The 17,090-nt window shown below is 39.4% G+C and overlaps 1 protein-coding gene across 2 annotated transcripts in view; it reads right to left on the bottom strand.

Moving 5' to 3' along the window:
* The window catches only part of Itgbl1 (integrin subunit beta like 1), a 279,024-nt gene that overhangs the window by 114,872 nt on the left and 147,062 nt on the right, over positions 1-17,090 (bottom strand). For both annotated transcript variants that reach the window (XM_060391671.1, XM_021648794.2), the window contains exons 4-6: positions 15,332-15,454; positions 12,252-12,392; positions 8,356-8,496 (exon numbers count right to left, since the gene is read on the bottom strand). In XM_060391671.1, the coding sequence (XP_060247654.1) occupies positions 8,356-8,496; positions 12,252-12,392; positions 15,332-15,454 (405 nt within the window). The remainder of the gene's footprint in view (positions 1-8,355; positions 8,497-12,251; positions 12,393-15,331; positions 15,455-17,090) is intronic.

Raw genomic sequence — 17,090 nt, 5'->3', positions numbered from 1 at the left:
CTGATCTTCAGAGGCGTTACAGAGCAACCAAGCTGCAGAAAGACTCTGGGTATGTGAGGGGACATTAAAAAAAATTGTCATAAGTTATTATGAAGTGATTTTTTTTTAGACTTAGAATCTGATGCAATCACTAACCAAAGAGCCCAAATACATAGGGCTCAATGCTATTTGTTTATATTTTAAATTACAGTTATTTGGGAGGGGTAATGCCGCTGTGTGTACCACACTGCACAAATGGAGGTCAGAGGCCAACTTGCAAGAAGGCCGTTTTTTTGTTTGTTTGCTTGTTTGTTTTTGGTTTTATTCCTTTACATGGGTCCTAGGAATTAAATTAATATCGTCAGGCTTGGTGGCAAGTGCTGTTTTCCACAGGGTCGTGTTGCTGGCCCCTTCATGATTTATAATAAATTGCATATGCTCCTTACCTAGAAGAGATCATGTTGGGAATTTTTGCTTTTAAGGCCTCATATTAACTTTCTGTTTCTAACTGGGTCATTTTATTCAGTTTTTAAAATTCCTTTAAGCTTTTGCCACCTTTGTGCTATGGTGCTGCTATCTTTCGTTGCCATCGTTATTTCTGTGTCCTTCACAGAGCAGAGGAAGGAACACGTGAGCTGCACCATAATTTCCTGTGTACTTGTATATGACATTATGAATTCTTGAGGATGACCTGGTAAATTTTGATTCTGCCTCTAGCCATGCTAACTCTCAGCAAAGCTGGGGACACCAGGTCCTTACTTTTATCAACTGTATGATGATCCTAACTTTGCTCTTGATTTCTGCTTCTGCCTTGTACATCAATCACAGCTCTTAGCTATCCGAAGCCTATACTATCAGTACTTTGCTCATCAGTATATGCTGTGTCACGGGTGTGGCTGGCTCAGAGGGCAAAGGCATTGCCCTTGAACAGCAAGTGTCAAGGTGGGAGAACTGTCCGCCTCAAGATGACTGCTTTCCCTCTGGAATCATCGGGCTATGTGTATGTGCCTCCTTCTCAATTTCCCCCAAAACATTCAGTATCAGCCCAAACATTTAATCTGGGAGACACCGAACAGGAGGGTGGTGCTTAAGGCATACATGATACATGAAGTGCTCCGGAGCTGGTGAGCATGTGGCAGCTGGTATAAATGATGAAATCACAACATGACAGATTTTATTTTAATGCAGGGGAAGCAATCTTTCCTAAATCAAATACACCAATGGGGAGCACTCAAGAAACAAATATAAGAATCATAGGAAAGTTTTATGTGTCCAAGTCCACAGTGAAGACAAGCAGAACTAGCCTTGGCAAAGTTAAACTGGGTACAATGACTTCAGTGTGTAGCCCCAGCGCTCTGGAGGCTGAGGCAAGATTGCTTTTAGTTAATGTCTAAATGAACTACACATGAGTTCCAAGCCATACCTGCCTACAAAGTAAGACTATGTCTCAAAATAAATAGATAAAAATACCATTTAATAATTTAAACATTTACTCAAGATTAACTGCTAGAATTTTAAAAACTGATTTTTACTTTCTCAGTGGTGAAAACTCTCCTCACATCTTGATTTCAAGAAATCTGCTCTATGCTATCAAAATAAATTTCAAAATGTTAGCAATTCCATTCTAAATAAAACTGTACATTTCCTATAAAAGATTTTTAATCCACATAGTCAGAAACTCACTTAGAAGTGTAAAGTATTGACTCCAGATTGTCAGGAAGTGGCTGAGTCAGAAAAGCACTTGGACGTGCAAGGGTTGATATGACTTCTGAAGCAGGCACTGAGTCCTGAGAGGAGACCAGAAGCTATGAAACAGCACTGTGTTCTCTCTTCTGCCCTTACTACTTTCTCAGTTCCAGTCTCAAAGCCCAGCTAAGAAGAAAGGGATCGCTGAACAGAAATGAAATCAGGAAGATAAGAGGGCTTGATTTTGATAAAAAGAGAGAGAGAGAGAGAGAGAAAGAATTTAGAGTAAACGATCTGTTGACATGAGACGCAGTTCGTGTGCCTAACACACTGCCATATACTATTAGGTTTTTTTAAAGGAAATGTGGGAGAAAGGGTTTAAGACAAATAAACTGGGTGTTTTTCACCTGACTTAAATGTGCCACTGTGCTTTTCTAACCTCATCAGAAATTGCTCTTTCAAATGGAAAGAAGCAGAAGAAGACTCCCGGCACACTGGTCTGAATGCAGTGCTTCAAGGCTGGCTTGTGAGGACTGTAAGCCCACGGGAGTTAGTCTCATCTCTGCTAACAAGTGTTCTTTACACTGTGTGGGCAGAGCAACAAAACTGATGTCGGCTAAAGATGTCGGCTGCCGCTGTTTATCTCTGACCTCAACACCAGTTATTCAAATCAGGACGCTGTTCTTAGACACCCACACACTGTGTGCAAAGGCACACCCGCACACATGTGCATGTTCACACATGCACAAATGTCCACACCTACACACAGACCTGCACATAAATACATGCACACACATACACATACACATGCACGAATATACACACATGCCCGCACACATGTACACACATACATGTACACTTGCAGAGAGAGGTTTGGGGTATAATCTACCAATTGCAAGCATGACTGCTCCCCAGGCTGCTTCACATGGTCAGGAAGGTTCACAGCAGGACTAGTAGGCACAAACTCTCAGGCTATTCTAAGATGAGTGTGACACCCAAACCATGTTTCACTTGTGGATTGTGCTACCTTGAGTTACAAAGCTAAACTCTAAAACAAGCAGCCTAGCACAAATTTAGTTAAACACATTTCAAATGTTTATTTTCTCCTGAAGAAAATACTCCTTCCTTTAAATTCTAAAAAACATACCTGGATATAAATCTGATAGTTACAAATAGCTTCTTAAAATTGACACAAAGACCATCAACAGGGAAAACTTCAAGGAATAAATTACACTTAGGTAATTATTTATATAATTAAAACATTTCTATATTGATTTTCTTCATTCAAGACAAGGCATGATGGCTATATCAGTAATTTCCTTCTATGTTTTCTTTAATGCTTCACTAATCTATTACAAGTTCCCCCACATAATATAGTTTTATTGCACTATTCCATTTTTCAAACTAATGCAGCCCACATTATGCTCTCATCATTTTTGTATATTGAACAATAAGTATAAAGATTAAGGTCATCCTGGATGATACTGTTCTGACTCTGGGGTTTGGAGAATAGACAGAATGGTAGGTAGCCATTAAGAAATTTGGAGTTGAAGAGGAACCTCAGTGGTTCAGAGCAACTGCTGCTCTTCCAGAAGACTGTTTCAGCTCCAACACCCATGCTGGGCACTTCATGAATTCCTGTAACTCCAGCTCCAGAGGATACAATGCCCTGTGCTAGCCTCCAAGACACTGGTGCACACACACACACACACACACACACACACACACACAGGAGGGAGGGGGAGAGAGAGAGCTACATAAAATAAAAGTTAAACAGTTATTTCAAAATCAGGAAAGAAACTGAATAAGCATTCTAGTTTAGATTTCTAGTTGCACACTTGTCAGTTCAGTCGCATCCAAATATTGGCATAAAGTCTTTTGTGTGAAATGAGTGCCTTTGTGAGTGTGGGTGTGTGTAGCAGTGTGTGTTTGCACACACATGCACACCTACGTATGTGTGTATGTGTAGGGGTTATATGATGGTTTTGAAAGAATATACACAATTTCATACTGTGTTGATAATATAATCTAGAAATGAAAGAACTTAATGGAACTAATTTAGAGGCAGGCATGATATTTTAATGCATCTGTACACCTGTACCCGTGAGTTGCTAAGTATACGATTTTTAAACTTGAAGGCAGGTAACTTTAGGTCACAGGTTTTGTCGGTGGGTTGCTATACCTTCCTTCCACCAGTCTTGCCTGGCTAGGAAGTGGCCCCTTCAGTCTTCATGTCCCCCCATTAGGAATCTCATCCAGAGTCACACCCATGCCCTCCCAGGAGCCTGCCCTGTTGCAGGCCTCCAGCTTGACAAAGAGATGTCCCCCCCCCCCAGTTTCCCTTCGTGTTCCCATCCCTCTCACCTCCCATCCCCATTCTTCCCACATCTGATCTCCACCCTTGTTTCCTTCCCCATGACATATCCTTCCCAGTTCCCTCTCTTCATCCACTTCTGCTGTCTATTCTGTTTTGCCTTCGGAGTGACATTCTGGCACCCTCCCTTGGGCCCCCCTTGTTACTGTGCATCTTTGGGTCTGTGGATTGTAGAATGTCTATCCTGTATTATAGGTCTAATATTCACTTATAAGTGAGTACACACCATGTGCCTCTTTCTGGGTCTGGGTTACATCACTTAGTATGATCTTTTCTAGTTCCATCTATTTGCCTGCAAATTGGTCTAACCTAAGACTGGGAGACAGCCAGCTCCTGACACTAATGATGCTACTCTACTATGTTTGCGGACAGGAACCTAACATGACTGTAGTCTGGGAGGCTCCAGCCAGCTGCAGATGGAGACAGACGCTGGAATGTGCAGCCAAACACGGGGCAAAACTCTAGGTGTCCTGTGGAAGTGTTAGAGGAAAGCTGGAAGGATCTGAGGGGGACAGGAACCTCACAAGAAGACAAACAGAGACAACTAACCCAGTTCCATGGGGGCTTTCAGAGACTGAGACATCAACTAGGGAACATGCATGGTCTGGACCTAGGCTCACTGCACACCTGTAGCTAATGGGCAGCTTGGTCTTCATGTGGGGCGCCTGGCAAGTAGAGGGGGGATGGCTGTTTCTAACATGGGCTCCATTGCCTGATTTTGGATCACTTTCCCCTGGCAGGCCTTGTCTAGCTTCAGGGAATTAAGACATGCTCAGTCCTTATGTGACTTGATGTTCTGGGAAAGCTTGATGGGGGGGGTGTTCCCTTTTTCTTAGTAGAAAGGGAGAGGGGAAGGAGGGGAGGAAGGAGGCACACTCGGGATGTAAACTAAATAAACTAACATAAAATTTAAAACATAAAATAAAGGTTTTTACACTTGAGCGTATTGTTGGTTGAACAGATGGACAGAGTTGGAGTGAATGAATGTCGATTAAAAGCACCGACTTAAACTAATGCATTTATATATTTCCTTTAGATTTCAATGAGACCAATAGTCTCAGTAGAACAAGAATGAGAGCTGAATATAAACTACATTTCATTCAAGCCTTATTACATTCTTGCTTTGCAAAAATCACTGGAGAATTTGATGTCAGTTTTTTCTTTGTCATCACACAAAAGGGTTCACATACTTGACAATCAAATGTATGCCACCCTACATTATCTACATCATCGGTGAAAGAGGTAGTTAGGAAATCTGCAAAGTCTAAAGCTCTCAGCATAATATATAGAATTCAACAGGCTTACACAGAATTCAGAAGTCTCCCAGCCCTAATTCATCATGGAGATTAGGAAAAGTAAAGTTTATAAGAATTTGGGTATAGAACAATTCTCCCTCAGTAAAACTGAACAACTGCATTTATATTTCTAGGCTAAATCGCATCAGTGCTTGGGCTATATGTATTTTTAGAAGACAATGGCAGTGTGAACACTGTCAGAGTATTTAATTCCTGTGAATGAATGAATGAGTGAATGAATGAATGAATGAAATTATTTCTTTTTCTGATAAAACATAGATAATGGCTCCCTCCCTGAGTTGGTGCAAAAAATCAAATGGAATAATTTGTAACTGCAGAACACTGCAAGGGCCTGGCCAACCAATAATCTCAATTCATGTGAGTGTCTTCTTCTTCAATTCCTTTTCTTACGGCTGGGAGCCACACTGGCCATGTTCAAACCACTTCAGCCAAATAAACAGAAATCACAATTACCCATGATGTCTCATTGCTCACATCACAGTTGACCACAATCAATTCTTCCCACCTTTCTGTACCCACAGTATGAGGCCACATATGAAAGATGAATCATTTACTCTTCCCCTTTCAATCCTGCCATCCAGGTAGCCATAACTACTCAACCACCTTTTTCTTTAACCTACATGTTAGGTAGAAGTTGGAAATGGGAAGAGAAAGAAAACAAGGCAGAGGGAGTGAAGAAGGTAAGTTAAGAAAACACGAAATCATGGTGCTTAGCTTACTATAGTAGCTGAGCAACATGCCACATGAACTGAGTGCGTAAAAGGCTATGAAGGATCACTACAATGCAGTAATTATGAATGACCAACCCCATACATATATCAGAATCAATATCAGATATGCATCTAACAGAGGAGAATGAATCATGAAAAAAAAAGCACTTGCTCTCACATCAGCATCACAAATTTAATTTCCTCTCTTTCTACAGACACAGTCTTGTTTAATCATTTACTTTGTTTTCTTCTTTTAAATTGTATTATTTGCTTACAGAAAATGTTAAAAATGTAATAGTATTTTGAACCTCATTATAATTTTAACTACCATCTCAATGTTTACAGCCTTAAATTCTCATCTTTAGCCCCATCCTACATTCAATAAGCTTCAAAAGATATCACCTTTGACTTGCCATTGATCTCATATGCTCACAATATCCCCAAACTTCCTTCTCTGCCCAACCATTGCAAATGGCACCAGCATTTACTCAGACAATCAGGCTAGAAAAGCAATGATGATAGCAGTCTTCTGTCTACACACTTCACAAGCTCTCCATTGCCCGAAGAACATTATGGTCAGAGTTCAGTTAGTAGTCTTATCTCCCTCCTCCCACATTCTGGTTATTTTCCCCTTGTTCCAAACAAGCATCATATTCCTCTCTTCCTCCTTTCTGGGATGTTCTTTTTATAGTTCCTTACCTGAAACCTACATTTAAGACAGAATTCTACATCTGTGGTCCAGTAGCATCCTGCCATTTATACCTACCTATGTGAATAGCCACATCTCCCTAATTAGCATGCTAAACAAGCTCATTTCCTCACAACCTCTGGTATGCTTAGCATACAAAAAGCATTCAATAATTGTTAGCTTCTAAAAAAATAACCAGCGTGGTGGCACCGATGATATGGGAGAAGATCTACAGTTTCTAAAATACTATGAATAAAAGATTTGAAGGGTTTTCAGAAGAAGGAGTCCTGCAGGAGGAAAGTTCTGGAAGCAGGCTACCCCAGCCTCTGAAGTTACACAGTCATGATTACACAGGACAACTATTTTTTTCTCCTTTTGCTGGCAAACTTTCCATAGCCAAAAGGAATTTTCTGTCTACCTGAAATGGACTGACCAAGCAGTCAGGATAAAGATGTGTGCAGCCAGTCCTGGAGAAGCCTGATAAACCAGGGTCAGATAGAAGGGAAGGAGGATTTCCCCTAGCAGTGGACTTGGAAAGGGGCAGGGAGAAGATAAGGGAGGGAGGGTGGGATTGGAAGGGGGTGGGGGAGAGGGTTAGAGCTGGGATACAAAGTAAACAACCTGTGATCAATATAAAAATAAAATTTAAATGTAAAAAAAAAGAAAAAAGAGATGTGTGTGCACAACACACACATGCACACAACCTCTGTCTTCTGGATTATTAAGCTTAGAATCTTTAACTTCACTCTGGAGGAGTGTGCACATGTGTGTGGGTGCACATCCCTGTGCTTGTACCCACAGTGTCCAGCAGAGGACTCAGGTGGGCGTCCTCCATAGCTCTCTGCCTTGTTCGAGGTGGCATCTCTCCACCTGGAGCGCGAATGGTGAGTAGCAAGCCCATTATCTCATATTTGCTTTCCACTGGGATTACAGGCACACATACAGCCATGTCCAGGTTCTTAGGTGGGTTCTGTGACCCCCACATAAGGCCTTGTGTTTATTTGCTAAGGGCTGTCATCAACCGAATCTTCTCCCTAGTTCCCAGATACTTTCCTGTTGGTCTTTAAAGTTTCCAGCCACGTTTGCTTCCTTAACTGCTGGTCTCAGTAACCCAGACACAACCCATAAGCTGGCATATAGAATTTGCTCCATAAGCATTTAAAATGTAAAATACTTGAGTCCATTAACAAAATAGATTGCACTACAGAGTAATTTTGTGAAAATTTTTATCAGTTTATGAATCTATCATTCCCCAACAACTATATTGACCTAAGTTTTGGCATATGTTTCTTTTGCAGTCTTTTGCTGACAGCCAGCAGGTTGCTAGTTCTGCGGTTTCATAGTTGAGCTGAATGATATTTGGAGATAATGGATCTTCTCAGCAAGGGATTAGGTTAATATTAAGAGGTAGGTGAGTTTCATCTCGAGTCTTTGCAGAAAGTCTGAAATCTCTAGAGGTTGCCCACATTACTGAGTAGCACTGCAAACACAGAAAGCCTAGGGAGGTAAGCTCACTTTGTCTCGGTGTATGTGAGAATCAGAATGACTGCACAACAAGGAAGTGAATCTTTTATATAAAATAAGAAACAGGAGCTACCTTACCTGAACAGAAATCATCAGAGTATCGATCATAAACAGCTCTGCAGTCTCTTTCATCACATTCACACGTGTCCCCGTGAATGTCTCCCCAGTCTCCAGTTGGATCAACATCATGGCAAGAACATTCACCACATACACACGTTCCTAGATGGTGGGGAAAAAAAAGAAATTTTATGGGGATCCAGGCAAGACAAAACGTATAAAAGAAAACATCTGGCATGTTTATTATTTAAAATATTGATTCTCTTACATTTTTAAAATATAAATATTTAAGATAAAATATTCTAAGAGAAACGCCATCTAATGTTGATAGCAAAAATTTCTTAACAAATAAAAGTTACCTATAGTTATGTGAGATAGTTGGAAATTCCATTAATAATGTGTCAATTTGTCCCAAAGATAATATTAAAGCAATAAATCATTGTTGGCTGCAAGAAACATACAAACAATTTGATAAAAAAAAAAGTGAAGAAAAGATAACAGAAAAAGGTAACTCAAAATTTGTTATGACCAACTTAGGAGTTTGAAAATTGTAGTGTGAGAGCATCACCAGGAGTAAGCAATACATATATACCTAGGAGGGAAATGTTTTAATGAACTTTGGATGTGGAATCTAAGGAAACTGAATATGCAGACAGAACTGAGAGGTGTGACCTCACCAGTGGAAGAGTGTATTGGAAAGCATTTTGTTGTCAGTAATATTTTCTTTACATTGGTTGTCAGCTTTTAGGATAGATAACAGGCAAATTATTTGGGAACTAAAATAAGAAATATTTTCTTTAAATAAAAATAAGTATCAATTTGACTAAAACTGAAATGTACATAATAAAACCATAGGATATGAACAAATTAAGTTTTGTTCAAAATTTATATCTGAAACAGAATTACTAAAAAAAAAAGAAAGAAACATACTTAACTACATGAAACTTTGAAATTTGGATTAGGGCAAAAAACAGAAGAAGAATAGCCCAAAGAGCTGAAGCACCTATTAATACGTAAAAGGTAAAAGTTCATTCACAAATATCTAACCAGTTCTTAGGCATCAAGACATTTTAAAATGCCTAACAAAAGACAGGCAGAAAATAAGAAATATCAGGGAATTTATGATAAGCATGACAAGGGTTGACCATGCAGATAATTATCATTAAGAGTTGAGGGTAAGACCATTCATAATGAATTAAAATTACTTTTATGATATCGAATATAACTGACTAATAAATGTACATAAAGTTAAAAATTATTTTTTATGTTGGATTATCACTGGTAATGAAGCATGCAGAATCTAGAGGCTTCAAGGGTGTGGGTGAATGAACTACCAAAATTCTGGCCATGTAGCCATTAGAATACAAAGGCCTTTGGCAGAAGAGTGAGTTAGTGTGATATGTAGTAGGAGGTCTTCCACGTAAACAAAGGGTTTCCCGTGTGTGTGTGTGTGTGTGTGTGTGTGTGTGTGTGTGTGTGTGTGAGTTTGTGTGTGTGTGTCTTTCTCTATTTATCAATATTTAAGACACTGTGTCAGGGATTTCTCTCTGAGCAAAGTATATTAAAATGACTTGAACCTTTATAGAAACAGAAAACAAAGCTCACCCAGCTTTCTATTTCAATGTTTTTAAAGAAAGCGAAATATCACCAGGTAGGCAAGCATGGCTCTCTTTTATTAACCTCCTCAGAGACGAAAAAAGTCACTTACTTGCAGTGATAATCAACAAACAAACATTAAAAACAAGTCCCTTAAACTATGCTGATGAGATGCTCAGTGAGTAAAAAGCATCCATGGCCAAGCTGACACCTGAGTGTGATCTCCAGAGCCTACATGGTAAGACAGAACTTACTGTCACAAGTTGTTCTCTTCATTCCCAGGTATGCCATGATAACTGCACGCCCATACATTGAAGAACACAGGCACACAAAATACATTAATGAAGTGGTTTTGTTAATTTAATTTTATACCAGCAGTTATAATTTTAAATTATATTTTATAAGCATAACATTTTACCTTTATGTTTAAGGCAATTGTACAATTAATAGGGGTGTTTGATTTATGGTTTCTGGTATCTATTGTGTTAAGTACATTTTAGTAAGCTAAATTCATTTATGCCAATGCTGCATTTAAACCAAGCCTACCATTACCCATGATTAAGACAGGAGGGTTCCCTCAGGAACTCCATAAGGAGAGCAACAGAACCAAAAAATCTGAGCACCAGGGTCTTTCCTGAGACTGCTATTCCAACCAAGGACTATGCCTGGAGATAACCTAAGACCCCAGCACAGATGTAGCCCATGGCAGTTCAGTATCCAAGTGGGTTCCATAGTAATTGGAACAGGGACTGTCTCTGACATGAACTGATTGGCCTGCTCTTTAATTACCTCCCCCTGAAGGGGAAGCAGCATTACCAGGCCACAGAAGAAGACAATGCAGCCACTCCTGATGAGACCTAATTGACTAGTATCAGAAGGAAGAAAAAGAAGACCTCCCCTATCAGTGGACTTGGGGTAGGGCATGCATGCAGAGGGTGGAGGAAGGGAGGGATTGGGACAGGAGGAGGGAGGAAACCACAGGGGGGATACAAAGTGAATAAAGAAAAAAAATAAAAAAAAAGAAAAAAAGAAAAAAAAAAAGACAGGAGGGTTTTCTGACTATCCTCTGCATAATCAGATACTTATGCTGTCCATGATTCTTTTTTTATTATCTTTTTTAATTTTTATTATTAGTTACATTTTATTAACTCTGTATCCCATCTGTATCCCACTCTCTCATTCCCTCCCAATCCACCCTCGCTCCTTCATCTCCTCCCTGCTGCTTTCCAAGACCACTGATTAGGGAGGACCTCCTCCCCTTTCGTCTGACCCTGTTTTTTTTTTTTTTTTGTTTGTTTGTTTGTTTGTTTGTTTGTTTGGTGGAGTATCAATCTCAGAAAAAAAACCCTGTGCCCAGATATATTTGGTCCTTGTGGAGCTCCTATACTCTCCATGTCATACTAACTCCCCCTTCTTTCATATGATTCTTTAGTCAAAAGACATTTAGCATAGCATCTGCAGGAATTGTCTTTTGGCTGTGCTGCTCCAGTTTTGCACAGGTGCCAAAGAATTTCCAGTCTCCTTGCTATTTGTTGCTTAATTCTCTTAGAAGGACAAATAGAATAGACGCTGGACATGGTTGAAGAGAGGGAACAGGACTCCACCCAACGGAGAATTGAAACGGATGCTGAGACTCACAGTCAAATTTTGGGCAGAGCACAGAGAGTCTTATGGAAGAGTCGGGGGATTGAAGGCCCTGGAAGGGACAGGAGCTCTCCAGGACAGAGCCAACAAATCTGAGCCCAGGGCTGCCTGCAGAGTCTTATGCACCAACTGAGGACCATGCATGGAAAGAACACATGATCTCTGCTCAGATGTAGCCAATAAGCAGCTCAGTCTCCATGTAGGTCACCTATTAAGGGGACTTCAGGATGTCTCTGACATTAACTCTGTTGCCTGCTCTTCTATCGCCTCCCCGGAGGGAGGTTGCCTTGCCAGGCCACAGAGGAAGAGGATGGCAGGCAGTGCTGAAAAGACTTGATAGTACAGAGTCAGTTGGTAAGGGAGGAGGGCTCCCCTTTTCTGACTAGGAGACAGAGATAGGGGGAAGACAGAGGGAAGGTGGGGAGGCGGAGGGGGCTACAATCAGGATGTAAAATGAATGAAGTAATAAAAAACACTAAGAAAAAGAAGGACTATTTTCTCTTATCTACTCAGTAAAGAACAAAAGATAAGATTGTTAGTGTCAATGTGGCTGTCATCAGAATAGGTGGTTTTGGAGGAAGGCTGTCCCACACTGAAGGAAATACACTGAGAAGAAGTCTTCACAACAATGAGCTTTGTTTCCGCAGGTGATGTGGTAACTGGAATGACTAACACACCTCTGTTGCTGCAGACTCTGCCGTCTGGAGATGTGCATCTTCGCTTGCTTTCCCAGGGGGTGATGTCACACTGGAATTCACATTTATCTCCATGCCAACCAGCCTCGCAGTAACAGTTTCCACAGTAACACTTCCCATGGCCTTTACCCAAAAGAATTTTATACAGTGAGGAAAAAAAGCACCTTTTCAAAGCAGCATTAACTTTCTACCTCTTCACAATCATTTTTGCCTTTGAAAATAACAAAGGTTGCCAGATCGTTGCTGAAATTAACCAACTTATATATTTTTTTTCTCCCAAAACATCAGAATTCAGCTTATATCTATATAATATACAAATAAATGCAGCCAATATGTCCTTTACCTTGGCCTACAAGGAAAGTGATTAAGATGGAAAGTAATTAAATGGCCTATCCTGGGCAGGGCAGAATGGGGTAGGTGTGCCTAAGGTTCCTAGGCTTGGAGAGGACAGAGACAATCATGGGAGAAAGACAGGTGGAAAGAATGAAGGAAGGAGGGCCCCACGATGGGTTAATCCGGAGAAGAAACCAAAGAATGAGAGAAACGAAAGAATGGTTATCAAATCACCCTCTCAAGTATACACATCACAAATATATAAAAGCCTTACTGTGTGGATGTTTCTGGAAGGTAATTAAAATTATTTATTTGAAATAAACTATTGATAATGCACCAGTGCATGTTTGTTTAGACATGCTTTATTAGTGGCTGACTCATTCTCAAAATAGAGGAAGTATTTCATCTTCTCACTCCACTGTGTCCTGCAAGCTTTTGTGCTTCATCATGTGAAAAGTTCTGAGTTAAACAATAAAATGCAATATACTCTTGGTCTCATAATCAAACTACAACTGTGGTATCAAGAGAATACAAATGAGAATTAAGGGTGCCCCTTATTTCGGGCTGAAATGTCAAGCTACAGTGGCCACCTTGCTATAACCTTTAACATTTTCATTTGTACAATCCATAAAGCCTTTTGCAGACTGCCATCTCTACACTTCCATCCTGAATGTCTAGCTCTCTTTCTCCAAAATTCTCCAAAATAGTATTTCCCTTCAAACTCACACTTCTTATGCTCTCTTCTTTATAGTGGTTTCATGCAAACACAGATGAATGTCCTATACACTTCCTATTCTAGACTCTCTTAATCATAAAAGTTGGTAATTATGAGACTCTAAGGTATCTATTCTTCTGGTTCCCTCTTCCAGGGCTACAGTCTCTGATAATCAGGAAAAGTGTCTGCATGCCTTCTTTCAGTTTGCTTACTAGTACATTTTCCACTGTAACAATATGGTATCTCTTTACTAATGAATTCTCATAAATATTCATACTTTTTGTGCAAGTTCCTAGAATATTTATAAAATTCAATATCCAACAGGGCTTGTTTTAAAATAAACATTAAAATAAGGTGTTAGTTCTGGATCTGGGGGAGAAGGGATGTGGTGGAGAACCAGAAGGAGTAGAGGGAGGAGAAACTCTGGACCAGATATATTGTATGAGAAAATAATCTGTTTTCAATTTAAAAAGATAAAGGGTTAAGAAAGGAAACTAATGTAAAGCTACACTTTAAGAAAGACATGGAAAATAATTCAAATGAAGAGTAATAAAACCACATTGGACTGTTGGCTGTTGGGTCTGATGCATGTTATTGGCCCTAAGATCGGGGTACACCTATGTGTGTTGTATAAGCCTACAGGATTGGTTAATTAAACAGCCTATCCTGGGCAGGGCAGAACGGGGTAGGTGTGCCTAAGGTTCCTAGGTTTGGAAAGGACAGAGACAATCATGGGAGACAGACAGGTGGAAAGAATGAAGGAAGGAGGGCCCCACGATGGGTTAATCCGGAGAAGAACCACGTGGGTGGGAGGGAGGACTCCAATACTGTTGTGAAAAGGCCCAGATGAAGAAGAAAAGCAAGGATTTATAAGATTGTGGATGGAAAATAGGATGGTGAAGGAGGGTGACAAAGGATGGAGGCTGGGTATGAATGGTGAGGTAGGAGTATCTGTCCAGACCAAGGTAAATACAGCAATTATAAAATCGAACAGGTGTCTGCGTCCTATTATCTGTGATAGCAGATTAAATACTACCACATGATAATCATAGGGCAAATAGTAATAAACAGTGTATATCCCAAAACTCTATTTTCTATTTTCTCTTTACAACATTGGACAACAGAAGATTATTAAAATAAAATGTAACCTTGAGGGCAATGCATATCCCAGGCAACAAACATGTTTTTACTGTGGGTGTAAACTGACAGAGAAAAATAACTTTTTCTGTTTAGTTTCAACAGTAGACTAAAGAATTCTTTAAACAAACTGTTTTCATGTGACTGACACGTGGAAAGTTCTAGGACTCTAACTACATCATGCCCAGAGTGTAGCTCAACACTGGTATCTGTGGTCAGAGACACTGTACCACGAAATTCCCAAGATTCAAACAAATGGAAACACTAAGGAAAAAAGTTTAAAGTTAAACATCTCCTATTGATTGTTTAAGTTAATTTTTTCTGTTTGCATATACAAATAAACTTTGTCTCAGTGTTACATGCCTTCAACAACTGGAAGCAGGTAAGAATTAATTCAAAAGAAAAAAAATGACTGGATGGTGGTGACACAGAACAGGTCAGCAGGGGAAGCTGAGAAGGAAGCTGAATCACCATAACCATCCAATAACACTCCATGTCTCCATTAGAGCATGGAACTACCTAAAGACCTGTGCTTTAGAAAGAGAATAAAATTAAAACAGTTAAGACATAAGGAAAAGAATAAGAGATTACAAAAATCTAAGATGAGCAGAAGAAACGGTGTCTTGATAGGATTGCGTCAGAGACGTGCTGCTTGTGTGTTGGATCAGTAATGGTGCTCTCCTCTGGGGACAATTTCGTTCTGCATTTATTGAATAGTTCCAGAATACTATAAAAGCCTTCATCTAACTCTTCTTACCTGATATGTTTCGCAAATACAGGTTCAAACTGAATTAGAAGAGAAATTTATATAAAGAAAAGCACACAATGAAATGGGTGAAAAACACGGGCTTTTACTTTCCACACCTAACGTACATACCTCCACATACTTCTTCCGTTTCATCATCCATGCATTCTCTATCATCACACTCACAGAATTTGCCATAAATGAGTCCACTTCCATTTGAATTATCACACATGCACCTGCCACAGTGACATGTACCTAGAAGTGAAACAAAGAAAAGAATGTTACACACTAGAAATTATAATTAATTGTGCTGTTAACTATTTTTTAATTAGGCAGAGAACTCAAAATAATTTGATGTTGGAATTACGTATTTCTGTGACTATGGTGAGGTGGAGTGGTAGCTACTCTTTTTTACTTGATTATGGTACAACAATTATAATTTGTACTTCACAGTTATTACTGTTGACCTCTGATAGTTTAATGAGCATCAGTATGACCCTGTCAAAACACAGAGGTCCTTATATGTGTGTTTCAAATAAGTCATGAGTAAATATCTTCTAATCACCTGTGTCTGAAGAAACCAAAACACTTTAAAGTGTTCTGACTGAGGGAATCTTGCTCATCTTCCATGCAAGTATTTGTTTAATATTTTGCCCCATGTTTGAACATACTATTTATATAATAAATATTTAGATAAATTACTTGTAATAAATATGCAAATAAAATATATATACCCTTGATAGTGTCAAATCCCATATTGGCTAACATCTTTGTTCTGCAGATAACAGGAACACAGCTAGTTTTCTTAGGCACAGATTCTTCATGCCTCAACAGAATCTCAAAGCTCAGAGAATGTCAGAGGTCCTAGAGACATTAGGTCTACCTAGACCTTTACTTTACTTTACTTTACTTTACTTTACTTTACTTTACTTTACTTTACTTTACTTTACTTCACTTTACTAGAGGGTGTGGCTACATCCCTCAAGAACGATTTTTACTGAAAATAACATTATTCAAATGACATTAACAAGTCAGATGTCTGTATATCTGCTCTACTAAATAGTTTTTCATTTTTAATTGATCCTCACAGCAATTGACCTATGAAAGTAAAAACTTTATGAATTTCAAGAATAGTCCTAAACTCTGGAAATATAACAGGCAATCAAGTCATTCATAAGAATCAAATGTGCCTAAAACAGAGAGGTGAAAAGTGCTGCAAAAGCACATAGCAAGGAAATTAGGTGAGAGCTGAAAATCAAAGCCCCAAGGAAGAGTCTAAGGATTGAAAGCCAGGCTAATTGCAGTCAATAAATAATAAAATGAGACAAAACCTAAGCCTCAGTGATTGAAGAAGAAAATACAATAGGCCTGAAAAGTAGCATCAAATTAACAGCACTGCTAAATAGAAGCTTCTGGTAGCTGTATTGTTCATGCTAAAGATCTCCAACGTCTTTGTTCTCACCAAAGGACCACAAGAAGAGCACGCTTCTGGACTAGATAATTCTTGTTGTTACATGGAATATGAACTGAAACTGAGAAAAATGGTGCTAAGAAAGATGGCACAGATTAGATAGTGACATAGAATTAAGAAAACACAGACATTTGAGAAGACTGTTGGGAGCAAGAACAGACAGAATTTAGTGGCCAGTTGAGTATAAAGTGTGTAGAGGGGTTGGGAAATATCAAAAATGCTATTTGACTTGAGTGATGGCATAGTAGTTGTTTTGTGCATGGTACACGGAAGAACATGGACTGTGCATTCAGGTACAATTGCAGTCAAACAGGGGTTTAATCCTTGCTGGTTAAATCCTTGCTGGTTAAAAGTTGTTTAGATTGAGATCATCCTCTCTTTGTGCTCCATGTGTTCACATAGTCTCTTGTTCACAGGATA

The sequence above is a fragment of the Meriones unguiculatus genome, chromosome 9 (assembly GCF_030254825.1).
Source record: "Meriones unguiculatus strain TT.TT164.6M chromosome 9, Bangor_MerUng_6.1, whole genome shotgun sequence".
Taxonomy (NCBI): Eukaryota; Metazoa; Chordata; class Mammalia; order Rodentia; family Muridae; genus Meriones; species Meriones unguiculatus.
This window is presented reverse-complemented; position numbering and strand designations above follow the sequence as displayed.